Source organism: Amphiprion ocellaris, chromosome 4, assembly GCF_022539595.1.
Source record: "Amphiprion ocellaris isolate individual 3 ecotype Okinawa chromosome 4, ASM2253959v1, whole genome shotgun sequence".
Lineage (NCBI taxonomy): Eukaryota > Metazoa > Chordata > Actinopteri > Pomacentridae > Amphiprion > Amphiprion ocellaris.
In genome coordinates, this window is record NC_072769.1 from 20,359,126 (window position 1) to 20,378,623 (window position 19,498).

General features: G+C 39.4%; 2 protein-coding genes across 4 annotated transcripts; one reads left to right on the forward strand and one right to left on the reverse strand.

Moving 5' to 3' along the window:
* Positions 1-520: 520 nt before the first annotated feature.
* Positions 521-12,584, reverse strand: LOC111578804 (tetratricopeptide repeat protein 39B). 2 transcript variants are annotated; one of them, XM_055010024.1, is made up of 18 exons: positions 12,503-12,584; positions 9,015-9,046; positions 8,707-8,811; positions 8,431-8,562; positions 8,259-8,335; positions 6,314-6,443; positions 6,117-6,222; positions 5,039-5,104; positions 4,824-4,932; positions 3,584-3,651; positions 3,432-3,491; positions 3,166-3,327; positions 2,986-3,077; positions 2,777-2,897; positions 2,587-2,698; positions 2,384-2,501; positions 1,158-1,274; positions 521-972 (listed from the first exon to the last, which is right to left on the reverse strand). In XM_055010024.1, exons 4-18 carry the CDS (start codon positions 8,547-8,549, stop codon positions 858-860), a joined length of 1,572 nt encoding a protein of 523 aa, XP_054865999.1. In that variant the 5' UTR covers positions 8,550-8,562; positions 8,707-8,811; positions 9,015-9,046; positions 12,503-12,584; the 3' UTR covers positions 521-857. The 2 variants fall into 2 exon arrangements, with proteins under 2 accessions (XP_054865999.1, XP_035811374.2); XM_035955481.2 differs by lacking the exon at positions 12,503-12,584 and adding an exon at positions 10,234-10,358.
* snapc3 (small nuclear RNA activating complex, polypeptide 3) lies at positions 12,374-19,245 on the forward strand. 2 transcript variants are annotated; one of them, XM_023286910.3, is made up of 9 exons: positions 12,374-12,594; positions 13,639-13,722; positions 13,842-13,920; positions 14,287-14,391; positions 14,509-14,658; positions 14,762-14,844; positions 16,049-16,207; positions 18,752-18,859; positions 18,949-19,245. In XM_023286910.3, exons 1-9 carry the CDS (start codon positions 12,374-12,376, stop codon positions 19,094-19,096), a joined length of 1,137 nt encoding a protein of 378 aa, XP_023142678.2. In that variant the 3' UTR covers positions 19,097-19,245. The 2 variants fall into 2 exon arrangements, with proteins under 2 accessions (XP_023142678.2, XP_054866001.1); XM_055010026.1 differs by lacking the exons at positions 18,752-18,859; positions 18,949-19,245 and adding an exon at positions 18,609-18,745.
* The last annotated feature ends 253 nt before the right edge of the window (positions 19,246-19,498 follow it).

The following is a 19,498-nucleotide window of genomic DNA, read 5'->3' on the forward strand; positions in this document are numbered from 1 at the left end:
AGATGGGGGACCTGGAAAGCCGAGAGTGGGGTCGAGACACGGCAGAAAATCGGAACCAGCAGCAGTATTGTAAGAAACAGAAAAAAGAGAGAGAAAAAAAACCACTCCTACACTGGGTGAGGACTGGGTCGCATGAGGGAGTTGACCTTAAAGTAAAAGATCATTTCTGGGAACTGGGTGGGTTCACGGTGAACTGGAAATTGTTAGTGCAGTCACGAGAAATGTGAAAACTAATGAGCTTGTGCCCAATTATGCAGGGGACTACTAACTGGAAAGTATAAAAAGGGTTGTAGTGTTTTCCGCTCTTTTAGATCTCTGACCTTCACATGCTCATGAGCCCAATTGCAAAAAAGCATGAATAAAAAAAAAACATTGCTCGGGTGAATTGTTTGTTGACAGAGTTCCACAGTGTTCTTTATTAAAGGAGACAGATTGATGCCGCACGGGAAAAATCATGAACAGTTATTTACCAGAACACTTTTAGCTGTGGAACATGAATGAACTCCACCAGAAGACAAAGTCTATACAAACAACATCTTTAATATATTGAAATGTTTAAATCTCATTGATTACAGCAAGCGAGGCAGGTCAGGCTGTCTGAAGCTTGATATTTCAGAGACTTCAAGGAAGAAAACATGTTGAGTACAATAAGTTCCAGGATATTCTTTCTTCTTCTTTCATGCATCTAACGTAAGTCCTGCTTAACTCTTCATCCACAACATTCTCACTTTACATTTATATCATCCTGGTTCCAACCAGCTGTACAGTACGGAGTATTCGTAGTAGCCGGCCGAGGCTACTTCGGTAATTCTGTCAAGGGACTTTGTGTCGGGTTCGACTCTCTTTTCTGTCAAGTTTTAAGCCGGCGTACGTGAAGGAGGAAGTTTGGCTGCAAAGGAGCCCATGGTGTTGAGAGCTGCATGGATGCGGAAGTGGAGCCTTGACTCCATGTTGTAGTCTTTGTAGTTTGTCCTACAAATAAGATCAGCGATGAGACGATTGTATTATGAATACTATTAAACTGGACCTGCTATTTATCATGTTGATTGGGTTCCAGTTGAGCACATCATCATCCCTTGATACAACTTCAAAATGATCACCTTCAACATGCATTTTAAAATCAAATATAATTCAGGAACTTGGATGAGAGAACTTACTTGGCATTTTCAATCACGGTGATGGCCTTGCTGATGTCACCTTTCTGCTTGTACAAAAGGCCCAGCTCATACATGGTGAATGGCACCAGATAGTTGTCATGCTTTATATTACTTTCACTGCAAAAAAATTGAAAAAAAAACAACACAGTTCTCACTTCAGGAATGTTTAAAAGACAAAGACAGCATTCAAATTTCATTTCAGTTGTGCACCAACCCACAGAAGTAGAGTCATATTAATCCAGAGGTATTTATGGAATGATGATGGAGCTATGGTTGATGATGGGAGAGTCGGACCGCTGCACAAAGTCTTCTCCAGCACGTTGCTGAACCTGACCAAGCCCAGATCATAACCCTAAACCCCCACAGGCTGGTAGACACTAGACATGATGAGTGCATCACTTCATCCTCCTCTCTTCTTACCCTGATGCCCCCATCACTTTGGAACAGGGTAAATCTGGATTCATCAGATCACATGACCTTTTTTCATTGCTCCAGAGTCAAATCTTTATGCTTCCTAGCAAACTGAAGCCTTTGTTTCTGATTAGCCTCACTGATCACTGGTTTTCTTAGAGCTACAGCTGTTTAGTCCCAATCCTTTGAGTTCCCTTCACATTGTGTGTGTGGAAATGTTCTTACTTTCACTATTAAACATAGTCGTGAGTTCTACTGTTGATTTCCTACGAACATCTAAGAGTTTGTTCCTCAAAGATGATGGTTCACCACTATCCTTCAGGTTTTAATAATGCGTTGGACGGTTCTTAACCTGATTTTAGTAATTTCAGAAATCTCCTTAGTTGTTTTCTTTGCTTGATGCAGACCAATAATTTGACTCTTCTGACACAGATTAACATCCTTTCCATGACCACAGGACATGTCTTCCAACATGGTTGTTTAAGAAATGAGAAGCTCCTCACTGCATCAGCTAGGGTTAAATAAGTTGTTGCAGCTGAAACATATTCATCACTGCAGTAATTAACCAATGGAAGGCTCTTATCTATTTGCTTAGTTAAATCCAAGTGATGACTTTTTTGTGGACAGGCAGTATTAATTTGATTAACTTTGGTAATAGAAGGAAACACTTCTACTAAAAATCCTCTTTATTCTGTTCTAAAGAGATTGTTCCTAGGTAACATCTTCTGAGGCCTATGGAGGGCTTTGTTGGAACTGTGCTGTAGACTTCAGTGATGTTGTATGTGTGTGTTGCAGCGGCCTAAAGACAACTTCACCTGGAAATGACGTGATTGAAGCAGATCTCAGCCTGAACCAGATGCCCCAGCTCTCTTAGACACAAACCCTTCAGCAGCTGGACAACACACTGGTCATCCAGGTGATACTCTGATGGGTCTACACATCATACAACAAACTGTTAGTTTCACTTTGGTACGAAAAAATGACATCCAGCGTTGTGAATTTCTGCTGTTTGTCTCACTTGGATCCTCTTGGAGCTGCTCCTCTGCTTTCTCCAAAGTTGACAAGATGCCTTCCATCAACCTCGGTCTTTTGCCGACCACTGTGAAGCCATTCCACACGTACATCATTTCCTGCAAGAAAAGAATGGTTGTTGTTCACGATTTTTTTAAAAAAATGCTCGTCGGTTCACAGTGTTTGCGTGCTCTCACCAGTGCCGGGACGACAAGTTTGACAGGGTTCGAGGAAGAATATCTCTGAGCCTTCTTTGCTGCAAACTTCTCCGTTGGAATTGACTTCCCAGCAATTCTCAGTTTGAGACCATCCACCTGTCTGCAAAAGACAAGTTTCGCAATCATTTTTAATAATCAGTGCGACTGTAGAATTGCAGTGATGAGTAATTACTCTTTCCATAACACACCTGAATAATTCTACAACATTTTCTCTGAGTTTAGTCACTTCTTCCTCTGGGAGCATGCTCAAGATGGCAGCTTTCTGATATACATAGATGGCCTAGGGGAAAGGAGGTGTTAGTTAGTTACACATTGAATACTGTGCAGCAGGTGGCAGACAGTTGACTACATGGCACAAAGGGAAATACCTGGGACCACTTGCTCTCCTTGCACAGCAGGTCGGCGTATCGATAAGCTTCTCTCCAATTTTGCTCGAAGGAGTAGGCCCACATCAGCTCCCAGTAACACAGGTGGTGAATCTGACGCCACTCTTCCTGAGAGGCGATACATGCCAGGAACTTCTCCTGGGCCTGCAGAGAAGTCCAGACATTTTCAGTTTGGTTTTGCTGCAACAGCTACATGAGCAGCATTGTCGTAAGCACATACTGTACAGTTAAACATCACAAGTACTCACAAAGGTGAAGTTCCCTTTGAGCACAGCAATTCTTGCAGTGTAGAACAGAATGAGGGCTCCCTATGGACAAAATCATTGAAATGAATTAAATATAATACAGTTTGCCTGAGGATGGCGCTAAAATAGTCATCAGTAATAAACCAACTGCTCACATTAGGGAACTTTTGCTTGTAGGGTTCCAGCAGAGTTTCAGCCTCAGTGAGGTTTCCATCACCAATACCTTAGAGAAGAATCAGAAATCAGTGTCCTGCAGTGTGTTGAAAAACTGGTCCATGCTTTTATCTTCAGTCGATTTGATTACTGTAACAGTGTCTTTACAGGTCTGACTAAAAAGTCTAAGAAACAACTGCAGGTGATCCAGAACGCTGCTGCTAGACTCCTCACCAAGACTAAAAAGTTGATCACTCCAGTTTTGAGTTCTTTGCACTGGCTTCTGGTCTCTCAGAGGATAAAAAATATTTTTGTTAGCTTATAAAGCTCTGAATGGTGTAGGGCCCAAGTATATCAGTGACCTCCTTTTTACTGTATGAACCGTCCAGATCACTCAGGTCCTCTGGTACAGGTCTGCTCTCTGTCCCCAGACTCACAACCAAAAATGAGAAGCAGCTTTCAGTTTTTATGCTCCACATATCAGGAACAAACTTGCAGAAAACAGCAGGTCTGCTCAAACTCTCAGCTCCTTCAAATCAAGGTTAAAGACCTATTTATTCGCTGTTGCCTTTGTTTAATGACTGTAACTTTTAAAGTGATTTTTATTTTATCTCTCTTTTTATTTGAGTTTTTATTTCTTTGTTTTTATGATCATAACATTTTATATTAATTTCATTGCTTAAATAATGTTTTATTTCTATGATTTTTATGTATGTTTTTAATGTCTACCTTGCAAATCATCTTTGTTATTTATTTTCTTTGACATTGTAAAGCACTTTGAATTGCCTTGTGCATGAATTGCGCTATATAAATAAATTTGCCTTGTTAAATAATTAAAAGAATATTCTGTAGGTCTGTACTGCAATTTCTGTTTATCTAAAAATCTGACACTAAGGTTTTGAAATTTTGATTAATTATTGGTTTTATGGATGACTAATAATTGGAGAAAACAGTTGCTCTCTGTGAAATAAAGTCAAACTTTGACATTTTAATCACAATCCTGTGAGTAAGTCAAACTTACAGAGGAAAAACCTGCAGAATTTACTTACTTTAGTTTTGATGATTTAAAATGTTTAGTAAAAGATTTCAATAATTTTGATGTTAATTCCAGATTTCCTCTCAGAACATAAATGACTTTCCCTCATTAAAGCCTCCAAAACAAATGAAAAATGCCATAATTTACAATTAAATAAGGGATTTAAATCTACAAGGAAGTGAGGCCTGACGCCACAGTCTGCTCACCCAGTATCACAGTGATGTAGAGGTGATACATCAGCAGAGTCAGGGTGCTGAGGATGGAGCGCAGGCTGCTGCTGGCTGCTCCCTCCCTCAGCTCTGACAAACCCACTTCCTGTAAGATAGTCGGCAAACCATTCTTTAAATTTACAAAAACTTTCCCTTGAGAAATGCCATCGTTACATAAGGTCTGTGTTTTTACATAGATTGACATCACCAACCCTGTCTCCAGAGAAACCCAGAAACTCCATCAGTCTGAGGACTCTGGCCGGAAGCAGGGACAACATCTGACGACAGAAACACACAGTTGGTTTGGATTCCTTCATTAGGAAACAACTTATGTGCTAATAACAGTCGAGCTTTTTTAAATACTTCAGTCACAGTAAACACCGATCAGGCATAACATTACGGCCACCTGCCTGATATTGTGTTGGTCCCCTTTATGCTGCTAAAACTCCTCTGCTATTTTTTTCATTTGTGACTTTAAGAGACCTTAAGTCACTATATCACATGATATGTTATCTTTACATCAACATGACTGGCAAGAAACAACCCAAGTGAATAATCGTGTATAAAAGCAAACAAAAAAGATGCATAACTAATGGTATAATTCTCAGCCTAAAATAGAAAAGACAGCTCACCCTAAGACCAATAAAGCGATAAGGTACAGAAGTTTTGTTTGAGGCAGTGTCATATTCGAAAAGTGTCTTTACATAGTTTTGCCAACATATTCTAAATAAAACACAATGACGAATTTGAATTTTGACAGCACATAGTTCATATTAGCAAATGAAAACCACCACTTGGCCTGTGTGATGTCACCTTAAGATGTGTGTTTCAGAGGAATGGAAAACGACTCACTAATTAGACAGTGACAAAAGTGCGGCGCTGCAGTCTGTTCTGGTTCCTCACATAGATCTGAAATTAATACCATTTTCTGACTTGGAATGCAGATTTAAACTGCACTGAAATACAAGAGGTTATTTTGTCATCTGGTCATCTTCATCTCAGTATAATAATACCCAATAATATGCCATGGGGTTGTTTGACCTGCAGTGTTTAGGTTGGTGGTACATGTCAAACATCCACATGAATGTCAGGACTCAAGGTTTCCCAGCAGAACATTGCATTACAAGATGATCAATGTTATTCACTTCACCTGTCAGTGGTCATAATGTTGTTGCTGATCGCTGTAGATCAGTAGTGATGGTAGAAGTGTGAATTTATTTCTTCATGAAGTAATCTATACAAAAGGGGCTTTCATATTTTGTATGATTGCATGTATTGAGTACTCCTCACCAGATTAAATGATCCGATGCCCATGCTGACCCCGCCCCTGAAGTGAACGTGTGTGCTCTTCTGACTGCCCCCCTCTTTCGTGGCAATTTCCATCATCTGACAATTCCTGGTTTGGAAAGACAATGTTTTAAAATGCACCTGAATTCACTCAGTGTCATTCCACTTGTTTTAGTCTATCCAAGGAAGATTCCACTTACTTGAAAATCTGATAACTGTTTCGGATTCTCATCCCTCCTTTGATGAAGCTGATGATACTTTCATCCAGGAAGGTGAGAGCAGCTTTCTGCAGCAACACCTCAGCATAGCACAGTTCTGCATGCATCTCTTCTGTTAATTAGAACATGATGTGATGCATTTTTGTTTTAAAAAAATATTTAAAAATGAACATGTTTTTCAGCTAAGGGGCTGAATCAACAAGCCTTAGCTACATGTACTCTGTTAGAACAGGGCTGTCAAGCATACGGTCCGTGGGCCAAAACCAACTGGCAGGACGATTTTGTAAAGTGTAAAAATTACAGAGAAGGCATGAACTGCAAATTGTAAATTTGCAAAACTGTAAGTTTAAAATAATTTTGAGATCTTGACAAGTTGTTTTGAACATAAAGTAAAATATTAGATTGTTCAGTTCCAGATATCTGTGACTAAATGTTTTGTGCCTTTGTAGAGACACTGTGATCTGTAAGTTGCACTGTGTAAAAGATAAACTGGGGCATTATGTTGCCACTCTCCCAAGAAACAGCGGAGTTAAGTGACAATCAGCGTTAGTCTGTCTGTCTGTTAGCAACATCACTCAAAAACACACTAATTGGACTTGGATGAAAATTTCAGGGAAGGTCAGAAATGACACAAGGACCAAGTGATTAGATTCTGGCAGTGATGCAGCTTATAGTCTGGATCCATGGATTTATTAAAGATTTCTGTATCATTGTGAGACAGTGGCACGGCGTCACTGTAACCATGACAACAAGTAAACACTACGTCAGCTGAATGCTGACGATCACATGAGTGCGATCCTACTACAAATCAACCGCTGCACACTTATCAGGACTTATCCGTCAGAATTTATACAAGGAACAATTGATTAAATTGTGGGGGTGTTTCCAAGTTCCATTAATTCCCGCTGCCTGCTACATATTTAGGTCACGCAAGTCGCTGTCCGTACATAACGTACACATACATAACACACGCCTGTGCTCAGCACAAGGTCATTTTATTTGTGAGTACACCTAATATTAAATGGCTACATTATATAATGTCGTGATTTCTGCCACAAAGTTTTTCAAGATTTCAGCCATCAGAATGATACAACTGAGCAGCCTTGTACTGAGTACTGAGCTCTCTGAGTGCTTTTCTTGTTGAAATTGCACTTGTTTTTCTTTCTAAATTTCAGGTTGTTCATAATGTTTTGAAAGAAGGTAGTTCGTTAAATTTGAACATTTTCAGCATGTACATTTTTACACTGAAACAAAGGAAAAATTGGGAGTTGTGATAATTTATAGGTTATTATGCTGTGATTTTACTGGTCCAGCCCACTGGAGATCAATCTGGCCTATATGTGGCCCCTGAACTAAAATGAATTTGACACCCCTGTAGTAGACACTCTGCATAAATATTATAGGCAACAACAAATTGCATTTTCTAGTGTCAAAAAGTTGCATCTTGTACAAGATTGCGTCTACATTGTTCTGTTTAAAATCTACACTACCGTTAAAGGTTTGGGGTCACCCAGACAATTTCATATGTTCCATGAAAACTCACACTTTTATTCATGTGCTAACATAATTACACAAGGTTTTTTAATCATCAATTAGCCTTTCAACACCATTAGCTAACACAATGTAGCATTAGAACACAGGAGTGATGGTTGCTGGAAATGTTCCTCTGTACCTCTATGTAGATATGCCATTAAAAATCAGCTGTTTCCAGCTAGAATAGTCATTTACCACATTAACAATGTCTAGACTATATTTCTGATTAATTTAACCCCAAACTTTTGAACGGTAGTGTATTTATATATTTTTACCTAAATGGGAAGTCAGCGTCCAGTTTGCTGTTAATTTTCCTTTAAATTCCCCGTCTGTTAGTGATCAAGAACATAAATTCTCTCAGGTGGATAATCAGCACATGCAAAAGTTCACTCACCTTCTGTCAGATTTTCAACTGGTTGTCTGTACCACAGGTTGGTCAAGCTCTCCACTATTCCAGTTTTCTTCCGAAATCTGAGATAAGAAGCATATGTTTATAGTCACAAACTACGAAAAACATGTTAAATTTGACACTTTATGAAACTATTGATCAAACTTTCAATCCATACCTCTGGCAGGTCTGCAGAGACTCTCCCAGCGACGTCATCGCAGCATCCATGTCCTTTGGCTCAAAGGTCATACCTGCCTGCATCACCAAGATGCTGCTGTAGCCCGTTGCATGGTACATGCTCTGATCCTTCCTGAAGGACATAAATACAGCAAACCTTTCTAAAAAACAAAGTGCAAATGCTCCGTGTTCGGTCTGTTAGTTATGATGCTCTGTGGTTCTTGATATTATCGAAGCAAAAACAATACCACTCAGTAAAATGTTACCAGTTACTTACCAGGGTCTTAAAAGAGCCAGCGCATCCGCAAACCTGTTGTTCAGGAACAGATCAAGGGCAGCGGAGGAATCCTTCAGAGCTGCCTCTAAATCTACTGCAGGGGATCTGAATTAGGAGAGTTGCAAATTAACATTCAACATCTAAATCACAAAAGACGAATGCATTTTTAAAAATGCATAAGTTAGACTACAGAGGCCTGCTGTAATCTTATGTCTGATTATTGATTGTGTTGTTTATGAATCATTGAAATACATGCACACATTTCTGAACGCCTTTTAGAATAAAAGCCACATTTTAGTTTTACTTACAGTCCATCCTTACTGGAATGGCTTAAGTCCACCTGAAAGAAATAACAGAAATAAAGGAAACTTCACAACAAATCTTTCAAAATACATGATTTAGCTTTTTTTGTTTGAAGTAGCTCAACACCAGTCAGAGCCCACTGTGGGCTGTAGTTAAGCATAAGTCTGCTGATCTTGGAAATGAATGGTAGAAAACCTGATGTCACGGTTTTGGTTTTCTTTCTGTCGTTTCATTCATTCATCCATTCATTCTGGGGTTTGTGGTCCCATCATCCACACTCATGCCCCCTCAGATCAGCCGCTCCAACCTTCATCATCATCACCTGATCAGCCCTCCTCACTAAACAAGCCCGATGCAGCCCCAGCTCTCCACTGCCAGACTGTGAATCTCCAGCATTCTGTTTCAGCTCCCTGTGCTCTGTTAGCGCGCTTGCCTGGTTATTGTGACCTTGTACCAGTGGTAACAAGCTCAAGTTCATCTGCTTTCTACATTTAGTGCCATTTGGAGTCATGCTATAGAGCCCTCATCTCTACTTCTAGCACCTGGACACATTAGGGCAGAGAAACAGATCGGCTGATTGAAATCCGGGGTTGGCTCTGCGCGTAAAAACGCACTGGCGCCAAATGACTAAGGGAACAATTACGCAGAGATTTTGATAACATTTACTGTCATTCCTGAGATAAAAGTGATTGATAATTCCCTCTAAACTTCTGAACTTACTATTTTGATGCCGAGAAAATTTATTTTTAATGACATTTTTGCTTGAGATAATGACTTTATAGTAACTTTGCCGCTGCACTAGAAACAATATTTAGATATATTAAGGATATAAATACATACTTTTTCAGTTATAAATTTATTATTAGTATTGTAACTACACAGAACCAACAGTGAGCATTTATCCGTCCACTGCTTTGTCTGAGATGTGATATTTTGTGGTTATTTTACCTAGTTCCAAGTGCGATCACTCGCAAAAAAGGAGAACTATCATCGAGGGAATTTATTCTGTTCTTGCTTTTTTCTGATCTTTTAATGACAATAATGTAATCTCCTTATATTGTCATAATAAGAGTCCAAAATGAGGTTAAAGGCAGGTGCACAAACCTATTAAGTCTTCGCTACATTATCATATTTTACGCACGAAATAATAAGATTAAAAACAACATAAAAATCGACTAAATCAATGAATCGTGGCCTCTCCAAAGAAGCTGCAGCGAAACCTACCTGCTGTAGGGATTTGGCTTGCGTCTCCATTTGATGCTGCAGTCAAATAACGAGCACTAGAAATCGCTAAACAAGAGATTGGATCAGCGAGCCTCTGAAATTTTCTGCTTTAAGCGCAGTCAAAGTTTGGCCTCTCTCGATATTTATAAGGTGAGACATGGGGTGTTGCCTGGTTTCGTAAGACCAGCCCTCAAATTTGCCTCACTGCCACAGGACATCAGTGTATCCTACTCATGGTTGTATTTTTATTTGCTCCTCAGGGCTCTGCTCCTCAGTTTTAGCAATCCAGGTTTAACTTTCATTGAGTAAAGAGGCTGTGAAGCTGAGAGGATAATAAGATGGCATCAGCCGTGCAGGAAAAAGGGTGGAAACTGAGGAAACGTGGAGGTGGAAAAAGCATCTTTCCCTTTGGTGAAACTACAAATACAGCAACTTAAAAAAGCTTTAAAACACGGCATTCATGAAGAACATAAAAACTCAGGTACACTGCCTCACTTAGGGTCACTTAGAAATGTCCTGATTTTTGAAAGAAAAAAAAAATTTTCCAGTGAAGATAACATTAAAATAATCAGAAATCCAGTCTAGACATTGTTAATGTGGTAAATGACTATTCTAGCTGGAAACGGCTGATTTTTAATGGAATATCTCCATAGAGGTACAGAGGAACATTTCCAGCAACCATCACTCCTGTGTTCTAATGCTACATTGTGTTAGCTAATGGTGTTGAAAGGCTAATTGATGATTAGAAAACCTTTGTACAATTATGTTAGCACATGAATAAAAGTGTGAGTTTTCATGGACAACATGAAATTGCCTGGGTGACCCCAAATTTTTGAACCGTAGCATATTTTTAGTGGCAAGTATGAAAAGAAGAAACAGCCTAAGTTTCGCAGGGCAGAGAAAATCACCACTGTGAGGATAAATCAGGCTACATATCGGATTGTTAAATCCAATGCAACAAGTAACATTTCTGAGCTGTTTGTCTACTTCGTAAAGACTCAATTTTATTTTATTTCTATGGAGCCAATTCAAGGCATATTTCATCTCAAGTAAGGTGAAGATCTTGTAAAATTCCTACAGAAGAACCCAGCAAATCCAAAATTTCCATTGGATTTCATATTTTAAATTTGATATTTCAGTAAAATCATCAGAATCATTAAAAAATCTTCAATTGTCATGCAGCTTTTTTGCCCAGCAAAAAAATTAGATGAGACTTATACTAAATCTTGAATAGTTTTATGAACATTTTCTATGGAATATCTGAAAAGTAACTAAAGTGGTGGATATAGTGCAGTGAAAAAGAGGCCTGAAGTAGTAAAAAAATAGATAGAATAAAGTAAATTACAGAATATTTTAGCAGTCCACGAGTGGTTAAATATGGAAGTACGAACAAAATTACAGTTTAATCAACTTCCATCACAAGTCCTTTTGTAATTTGACTATAACATTTTATTGCAGTTTCACCTTCAGAAAATTTGGTGTTTTGATCTTTAAACAGCAGCTGCATTGACTTTTTTGCCTACATAGTTTTTTATACATGGTTTCCACATTCATAGTGATTTAAGTCTGTCTTATTATATCTTATATCTGGTGTTAATGAGGTTCACAAATCATCCTACCAGTGCCTATAATCATAACATGAAAATTAATGTTTAAACTACTTTACTTACATGTTATTTACAGCATGGCTTTTAGTCCGTTTTAATCAGTAGTGCTTCCAAGAAGAGGTCTGGTTGCTAATTTGTAAGGGTGAAACAAAAAATATTAAACTGTACACCACAGATGCAACAGTGCAGGGCTTTTTAACTTTCAAAATATGAAATATGAGCTCATTAAATCACCGAATCTATTGTGGAAACAAAATTCATTCAAAATAGTTCGCATTGCCACCTGACGCCTGACTTCTGTGTTTTCCTTAACAAAAATAAAAACATTTCCACCTTAAATTGGAACATAAAAGGCACAGATTAGTGCAAAGCTAAGAATATTGATTTAAAAAACAGGAATTATAATGTTTTGTTAAAGTAAAGGAGGCAATGTGTTAATCATGAAATCATTTTTTCTCTTCAAGACAAAAGTGACACTCCGAAAAATACATCACCCATAATCCTCCTTCGCGCATGCGTACTTTTCAAGAAACATGGCGGCGGCATACCCAAACGCGAACATCCCCGTCTATGAATTAGCCGAAGTTAACACCAAACCGTTTCATATTGGCTCTTTCAGACAGGAGTGGCTGAACAGACTGGAGCCCACAGACTACTCCTACCAGCAGCAGGACGAGGACACGTTTCACGCCAATTTTGTCGAAGAAACGGGGGTCGGAGCGGAGACCATGGCCGAGCTCAAGTCCATCTGCAGGTAGCGACGTTAGCTAAACGTCGGAGCGGTGTTCCAGTTTAACTGGTGATCAGGTTAACTGGCGATAGTTTCCGTCTCCAGATGTTTCGTCCGCAGATTCGTCACGATCAGACCTGGATTTACATGAAATTAAGATACCAGATAAAGAAGACCTCGCCGAAAAACGCCGGCATCACTGCTTAATAAAGTCTATATCCATGTAAATATCATCTACAGACAGTAAAAAGAAACGTGCGGGCCGAAATAAAAAAACGTATTTTTCAAATACGGTGAGAGGATTCGAAACCACGTAATCCAGCGATAAAATTACGAGACCACCGTTTTACTCATTGTGCTACCGATCAGCTCTGCGAGCATTCCACTTCATCCATATAGATCACTATCATCCTGTCAGGTGTTTAACACCTGGTGATTGTTCAGGAAACACGTCCATGTCAACTGGAGATAATCACAACTGAACACAGGCTGCATGGTTAACAACGAGTCAGAAAACTATTTATTGTCTCACCAAGAAAACCCACAACATAGAAGCACGTCCACTGCTGTGTTGTGTGTTAGTTTGTGTGTTCAGTGGAACAGATCCAGAGCAGAACTTCAGGTTTAACTCGGGTTTGTTCTCAAACACTCAGACCCTCAGCAGCCTCCCATCAGAACAACACGCAGCAGAACATCAGCTTGATTTGCTAAAATGCATCAGAACAAACTGAGACCACGTTGTTTAGTCACTCAGAAAACAATAAAAACTCGTTCAGCCATCCACGTCCTAACCGTCATTTCAGAGCACTTTAACCACTGACAATATTTTTAAAAGGAAGTAAAGGGATTCGATGTGTTCAAAACAATGGTTTATTCGCTTTTTATACGCTGCAAGTAAAAGCAAAAACGAGGGCTAACATAAAAGGTCAGCACAATTCTTGTCGTTTATATTACTGGTACACCATTCATCTATCTGAAATCTCTCGTTCAGATCATTTGTTCTGCGATTCCTTCTGAACGTTGTTGTTAAATATAGGAAAATAATTGTTTTGTTTTCATTCTTTCAAGTATTGATTCTCTTCGTTGCCATCCTGAAGATCAGCAGCCTGACATGGAAGTTGTTCCTCCAGACCCGACGCTGAAAACATTGATGTATGAGCTCGCTTCAGTTAACACAGATCCTGCTGTGTCTCAGATTCACCAGTGGCATAATATAATTTTGATTCAGTGTGATGCATTTTGAATATATCGTGGGTTTTTTTTCTTGACAGACAAAGGAAAAGGAGACAAGATTACAGAGCTTCTCGGAAAGTCACCAAGAACAGACATGACATCTACGCAGATGAACTGGTGGGTGGAGTTTCACTAAAGTGTGATTATTATATATGTATTATATATGTACAATACCCCTGTACTATGCTATATATCTACAGCACACTACAGATGTCTGCCCATGTTCCACCAGGATGGTTATTTCTGTTGCACAACGCGCTCACTTCCGCTTTTGATGCTGTAACGCCAAGCCCAGAATCCGATTAATCGATAGACTACTTGATTACGAAAATAATCGATAGCTGCAGCCCTAAAACTGCATTTAATTTATTATTGGATACCCAACCCATTCATAGATCTGTCACAGTTTATCAGAGGAGGTGATATTTGTACTTCTACCTGCCACGTTTCTGACTGTTGGACATGATTGTGTGTGATTACCAGGAGCGTTTAACTGCTGGGAAGAGACCAGAAGATGTGACTGACTTGATCCCAGAAGGAGAAGTCATTCTAACCATCAATGTCTACTACCCAGCCGTTTTTGAGAAAGTAAGCATTCATCTTTCACAAAGTGCCGAACCTCTCCAAATTTCACATTCCTCAGCAAACAGGTTTTCTTGAGTGTTGTCTACTGTGGGACTGACATTTCCAATCCATTACCCCCAGTTTACCTACAACAGATCCCACATGACTCTGCTGATGACAGGCTCACACAGCTTGGCAGAGTTCAGGGACGCCATTTGCTGCGTCAGCGACTTGCAAGTATGTGGAGAGTTCAGCAACACGCCGGACGTGGCTCCAGACTTCATCAGCAAAGTAAGCACAGTCCATCTGCAGATCCAAACGGGAACAGAATTAGATGTTACCGTATGTAGGAATATGTGCAAGAAAGTTAATATTTTGATGTGTTCTGTTTCAGGATCATTACAAATCTGCGTTCTTCTTCTTTGAAGGAGTTTTCTATAATGACATGCGGTTTCCTGAGTGCCAGGACATCAGCGTGTAAGTTTTACCTTTTAACTTTAAAGTGTGAGACTGGTAATGTTCTGTATTCAGTACAAAGACTGAAATCAACAATAATTTTATGTCTAAAAACTATTGGAAATGCATCAGTGAACTGCAGCTTTGCTCTGACTGGCTTGTTCCTTCATTACATCAAGAACATGGCCACTGTGATTTAATCCCATATACCCCGCCCTGCTGATGTAAATATTTATGGGTTCCCTATTAAATATAATTTATACTTCTGCCTGAGTAAGGTTTGTGTAACCAGATGCATTGCCTCGCTGTTTTAAAATTCAGTAACTTGCAATCCATGTCTAAGTACATTACCGTTCAAAAGTTTGGGGTCACCCAGACAATTTCATGTTTTCCATGAAAACTCACACTTTAATTCATGTGCTAACATAATTGCACAAGAGTTTTCTAATCATCAATTAGCCTTTCAACACCATTAGCTAACACAATGTAGCATTAGAACACAGGAGTGATGGTTGCTGGAAATGTTCCTCTGTACCTCTATGTAGATATTCCATTAAAAATCAGCTGTTTCCAGCTAGAATATACCACATTAACAATGTCTAGACTGTATTTCTGATTCATTTAATGTTATTTTCATTCAAAAATAAGGACATTTCTAAGTGATCCCAAACTTTTGAATGGTAGTGTACATTCATTTTATTTATTTAATATATCTAAAAGGTTGCACTGTAGAGCAGGCCATTAATTCTGTAGACACACTAGCTTATTCAATTAAAGTTTGCAGCATGTAAGGAGCTTACTCTGAATGAGTACATTTATTGGAGTTCTTGTGATTCCTCATCAGATCTTTATGTTCATATCTTCTGAATGCAGATCAATGAGATGGTTAGGAATATATGTGGCAGAAAATTGCTCTTGCCCTGCTTCTAATCCTTTGCTGAAATGCCCTATACACTTCCAATAAGACCACAGAGAAACAAAGAAAGTATCTCAGGAATATAATTGTATGTATTACATAAGAATCCACAATCACTGCTCTACTGTCATGTAGCTGGTCCATAGACACCCTCTGTTCATGAAAGTGCATTTAAGTCCTCTCGAAATTTCATGAACCTCACGATAATATCAGGAACTTTAGATCTACTTCAGTTTAATGTCACGTTATTGAGAAATTCTATTTTTTTAACTGCATTTTGTGATCTGCTTCCTGTTGTTTTTGATACAGAACCACTATTGAATGGGCAAAGGCCCGTAACTTCCCTCCCTTCACTCAGGCCAAGATGGAGGACACAAGGATGGCGGATTTGAAAGTGAAAGTGGGATTCCCGTACCTCTACTGTCATCAGGGAGACTGTGAACATCTCGTCATCATCACAGATGTCCGGTTAGTGCTTCTCATTGTTCAGTTCTATGTTCAGTGTCTATTTTAACCCACTCTTAGGGGCTTTCGACCGGGCTGGAGCCCGTTCGGAGTCGGAGCCAGTGCCCGACTTGGCGCCGGTTTTTTGTCTTTCCACCACCGGAGCTGCGGCTCCGGGCTCCAAAAACTGGGGCTTTTTTGGGCACCAACTCGTTGCTGGGCCAGACTTGGCCAGAGTTGAGAGCCGAGCATGTCACGGGCAGGGGGCGGGGTGACATCTTAAAACATCTAAAAAGATAAACATAGATATGATCATCAACTTATTGCGCGTGTTTATCCGCTAAGTAATCAATGCAAGCGTAGTCGAAGCTAAGTAGCTAAGCTAACGCTAGCACGTTTACTGTTAAGTATCCAAACATCTTTGATAATTACCTTTCTTCTCAAACGTGATCGCCGGGCATTGGAACGGCGACGCCGATGGGTAACCCCTAACAGAAGGTTTTGCTGCTCAGCGATGGCGAGACACACTAGCAAAGCCATGTACACCACTCCAATGAAGTCCTCAATTGTTGTTGTGTGGGTTTCCGTACGGCGCGAACGCTGTTGAACGGCTACGTACGCAGTGACGTACACACGTTTTGTGGTGGGGCAATGACGCAGCTCCAACTTTGCTCCTTCCGAATGGAAACACAAACCCATTCTGGGGCAGCACGAGATTTGAACCAAAAAAGCACTGGCTCTCAACTTTGAACCAACCTAGCACCTGGTGCTCTTTGGTCGAAAGCCCCTATCCATGGTCATCACACCGCAGAAACAATGTATTAGAGCTTGACCAGTAGTGAATGTTTAGGGGTATTGAAAAAGAAAATGATGAGGTAACTGGTTCTTAACTTTGCAGCAATGGATTACACAATCTAGTTAGCAACTTACTACGAAGACACGACTTGACTCGGCCCCACCATCTCCCCATTTGCAGTACTTACTCTGCTACATGTGCTGCACACAGAGCTGAGAGTAACAATGGAGTCGGTGGTGCTCAGCTGGACAAACTTTAAGAAGCACTCTTTTTCTGTGTTATGTTCTTTAAAAGAAAGTATTCAGTTCAAGGTATATTGGATAACTAATTTGTGAACACCACCCTATTTGTACGTTACATGTAGCTATTAACCAAAACAAATGACAGAAGAATTGCTTTACTCTTCTACACATTATTTGTGTGGAAACATACTCATGAAGTGAGTTAAACACATTTGAAGAAAGGCTAAGACAGGTGCTGTTCTTCCCTGAGCCAGAAGTGTCAGACAAAAAAAATAAAAGATAGCCTACAAATCAGAAAACATGAGATCTTTTTTTTTTTGGAGTGTAATCACATGACAGCATTAGAAATCAGAGATGACAGGCAAATCTGAAAGTTGGAGCAAGCACAACTTTAATAAATGTCTTACATAATTATCAGGATTGTTGATTTTTTTGGGTTAGTATTTGAAGTACTCATGGTAATATGATTTAGGTGCTTGTGATAGGTTAGACATTTGAAAAATGAAATGCTACAGTTAAATCCTTTTTTAAAAAAAAATTTGGACGTGACAGTGCATATTAATGAACGTGCAATCTCATAGGTTTACTCAGGGTTGCAGTAAATAAGCCAGATTTAGCACAAGGCTAATTTCCATCTGTTGTCCCAAACGTAAAAGAAAAACATACAGGGTTACAGACGTATAAAAATAAAAGGATAAATTACTTCTGGCTGGGTTAAACCTCCCCTACAGTGTTATTATTTTAATAAAGTGCTTTCTATAGTTAAAGAACCTATTTTCAAAGTGTCTGATTTTCTCAATGTTCACAAGTTTGATTGTTAATCAGTCATGCCTTATACTGTCTCTTAAAACTGACTAAGGTGAATCTTTCTCTGATAGCTGTAGGTAAAGTATTCCAGTTTGTGCAGCTTTTAATAGATAATCTGTGCAAAGGAGGACTTTCTAAATTTGGCTTCACAATCACCCCTGGTGGCTGACCTTGTATTAGTAACACCATTTCTCTTTTTGATAAAATCTCCCAGGGGCAATGGACCATCCCATTCATAGACTTACATATTAAGCAAGCACTTTTAAATAATTAGAAATTCTCAAGGATTAGGAATCGATATTTCTTTAAGACTGCACAATGATGGAATGACTGTGGCTTTTTTATAAAGCTGTTCAGTAGGTTTTAGAGCAGTGACGCTAGCAGTATTCGATGTGAGAATAATGTGTCTTGCTTCCTTGTACAAAGAGGTGGTTTTGCCAACATTTGGGTGCTGCCACAAGACCATCAGAGTGTCTGTAATATTACTACAAGCTTTTGAAATAAAGCACCTCATTGTCTGACGGGATATGATGTCTCCCACAAGACTTTGAAGCTAATTTAGGTGTTATTGCATTTTCAGATGCGTAAGCTGATGATTAGTGCCGTAAGCAGGGCAACCACACATGAAAACAGCTCTTAATACTACGAATGTGTGACAAATCTGCATTGCGATCACTCGGCTTCAATGAAATGATCCTCATCGTTACTCTTTACACATTCCAGACTTTCCCATAGGAGCGACTGCCTGGACAGGAAACTGTTTCCGCTTCTCACTCACAAGCACCGGATCGTCACACAGAAGTGTGCCGTTTGCCACATCTTCATAGGCAGGTGTGTAAAAATCAGGAGTCGCATAAACGTCACGGCAGCTTTTGACTTTTGAAAACTGATCACTCGTCTCTCATCTGTGACTTTTCTAGATGGTTTACTACCAACGACCAGTTTGCTCCCAGTGACCCATGTCTGTTCTGTGACAAATGCTTCCGGATGCTGCACTATGACGCTCAAGGCAACAAACTGGGAGATTTCTTGGCCTATCCCTACGTGGACCGTGGTGCATATAACTAACACTTTCCTTTGGTGAACCGTTCACATCACACTTTATTGCTGTATAATACAGTTCAATGTTCTTTATTTCAGAGAGGAATGTTTCAACACTTGTAATTTTTTTTAAATACTTTCATGCTTGAAATAAACAGTAACATTTACTGAAAAAATGATTATTTGTATTTTTTAATCTGTAAATCGGTTAAAACTGAGACGTAACAGCGTGATAAACTGCAGTCTTGTCAATTTATTGCTTAGTGACTTAAATATTCATCTGTAATTTTGAATATTCAATAATAAATGTACAGTAACAGAGTTCATTTCAGAAAAGAAGAGACCTATGGTTGTTTTTAACCCTTTGATGCGCAGTGTGGTCAGGAGATACCCATTTTCTACTGGATTTGGGTCACTTTTGACCCATGT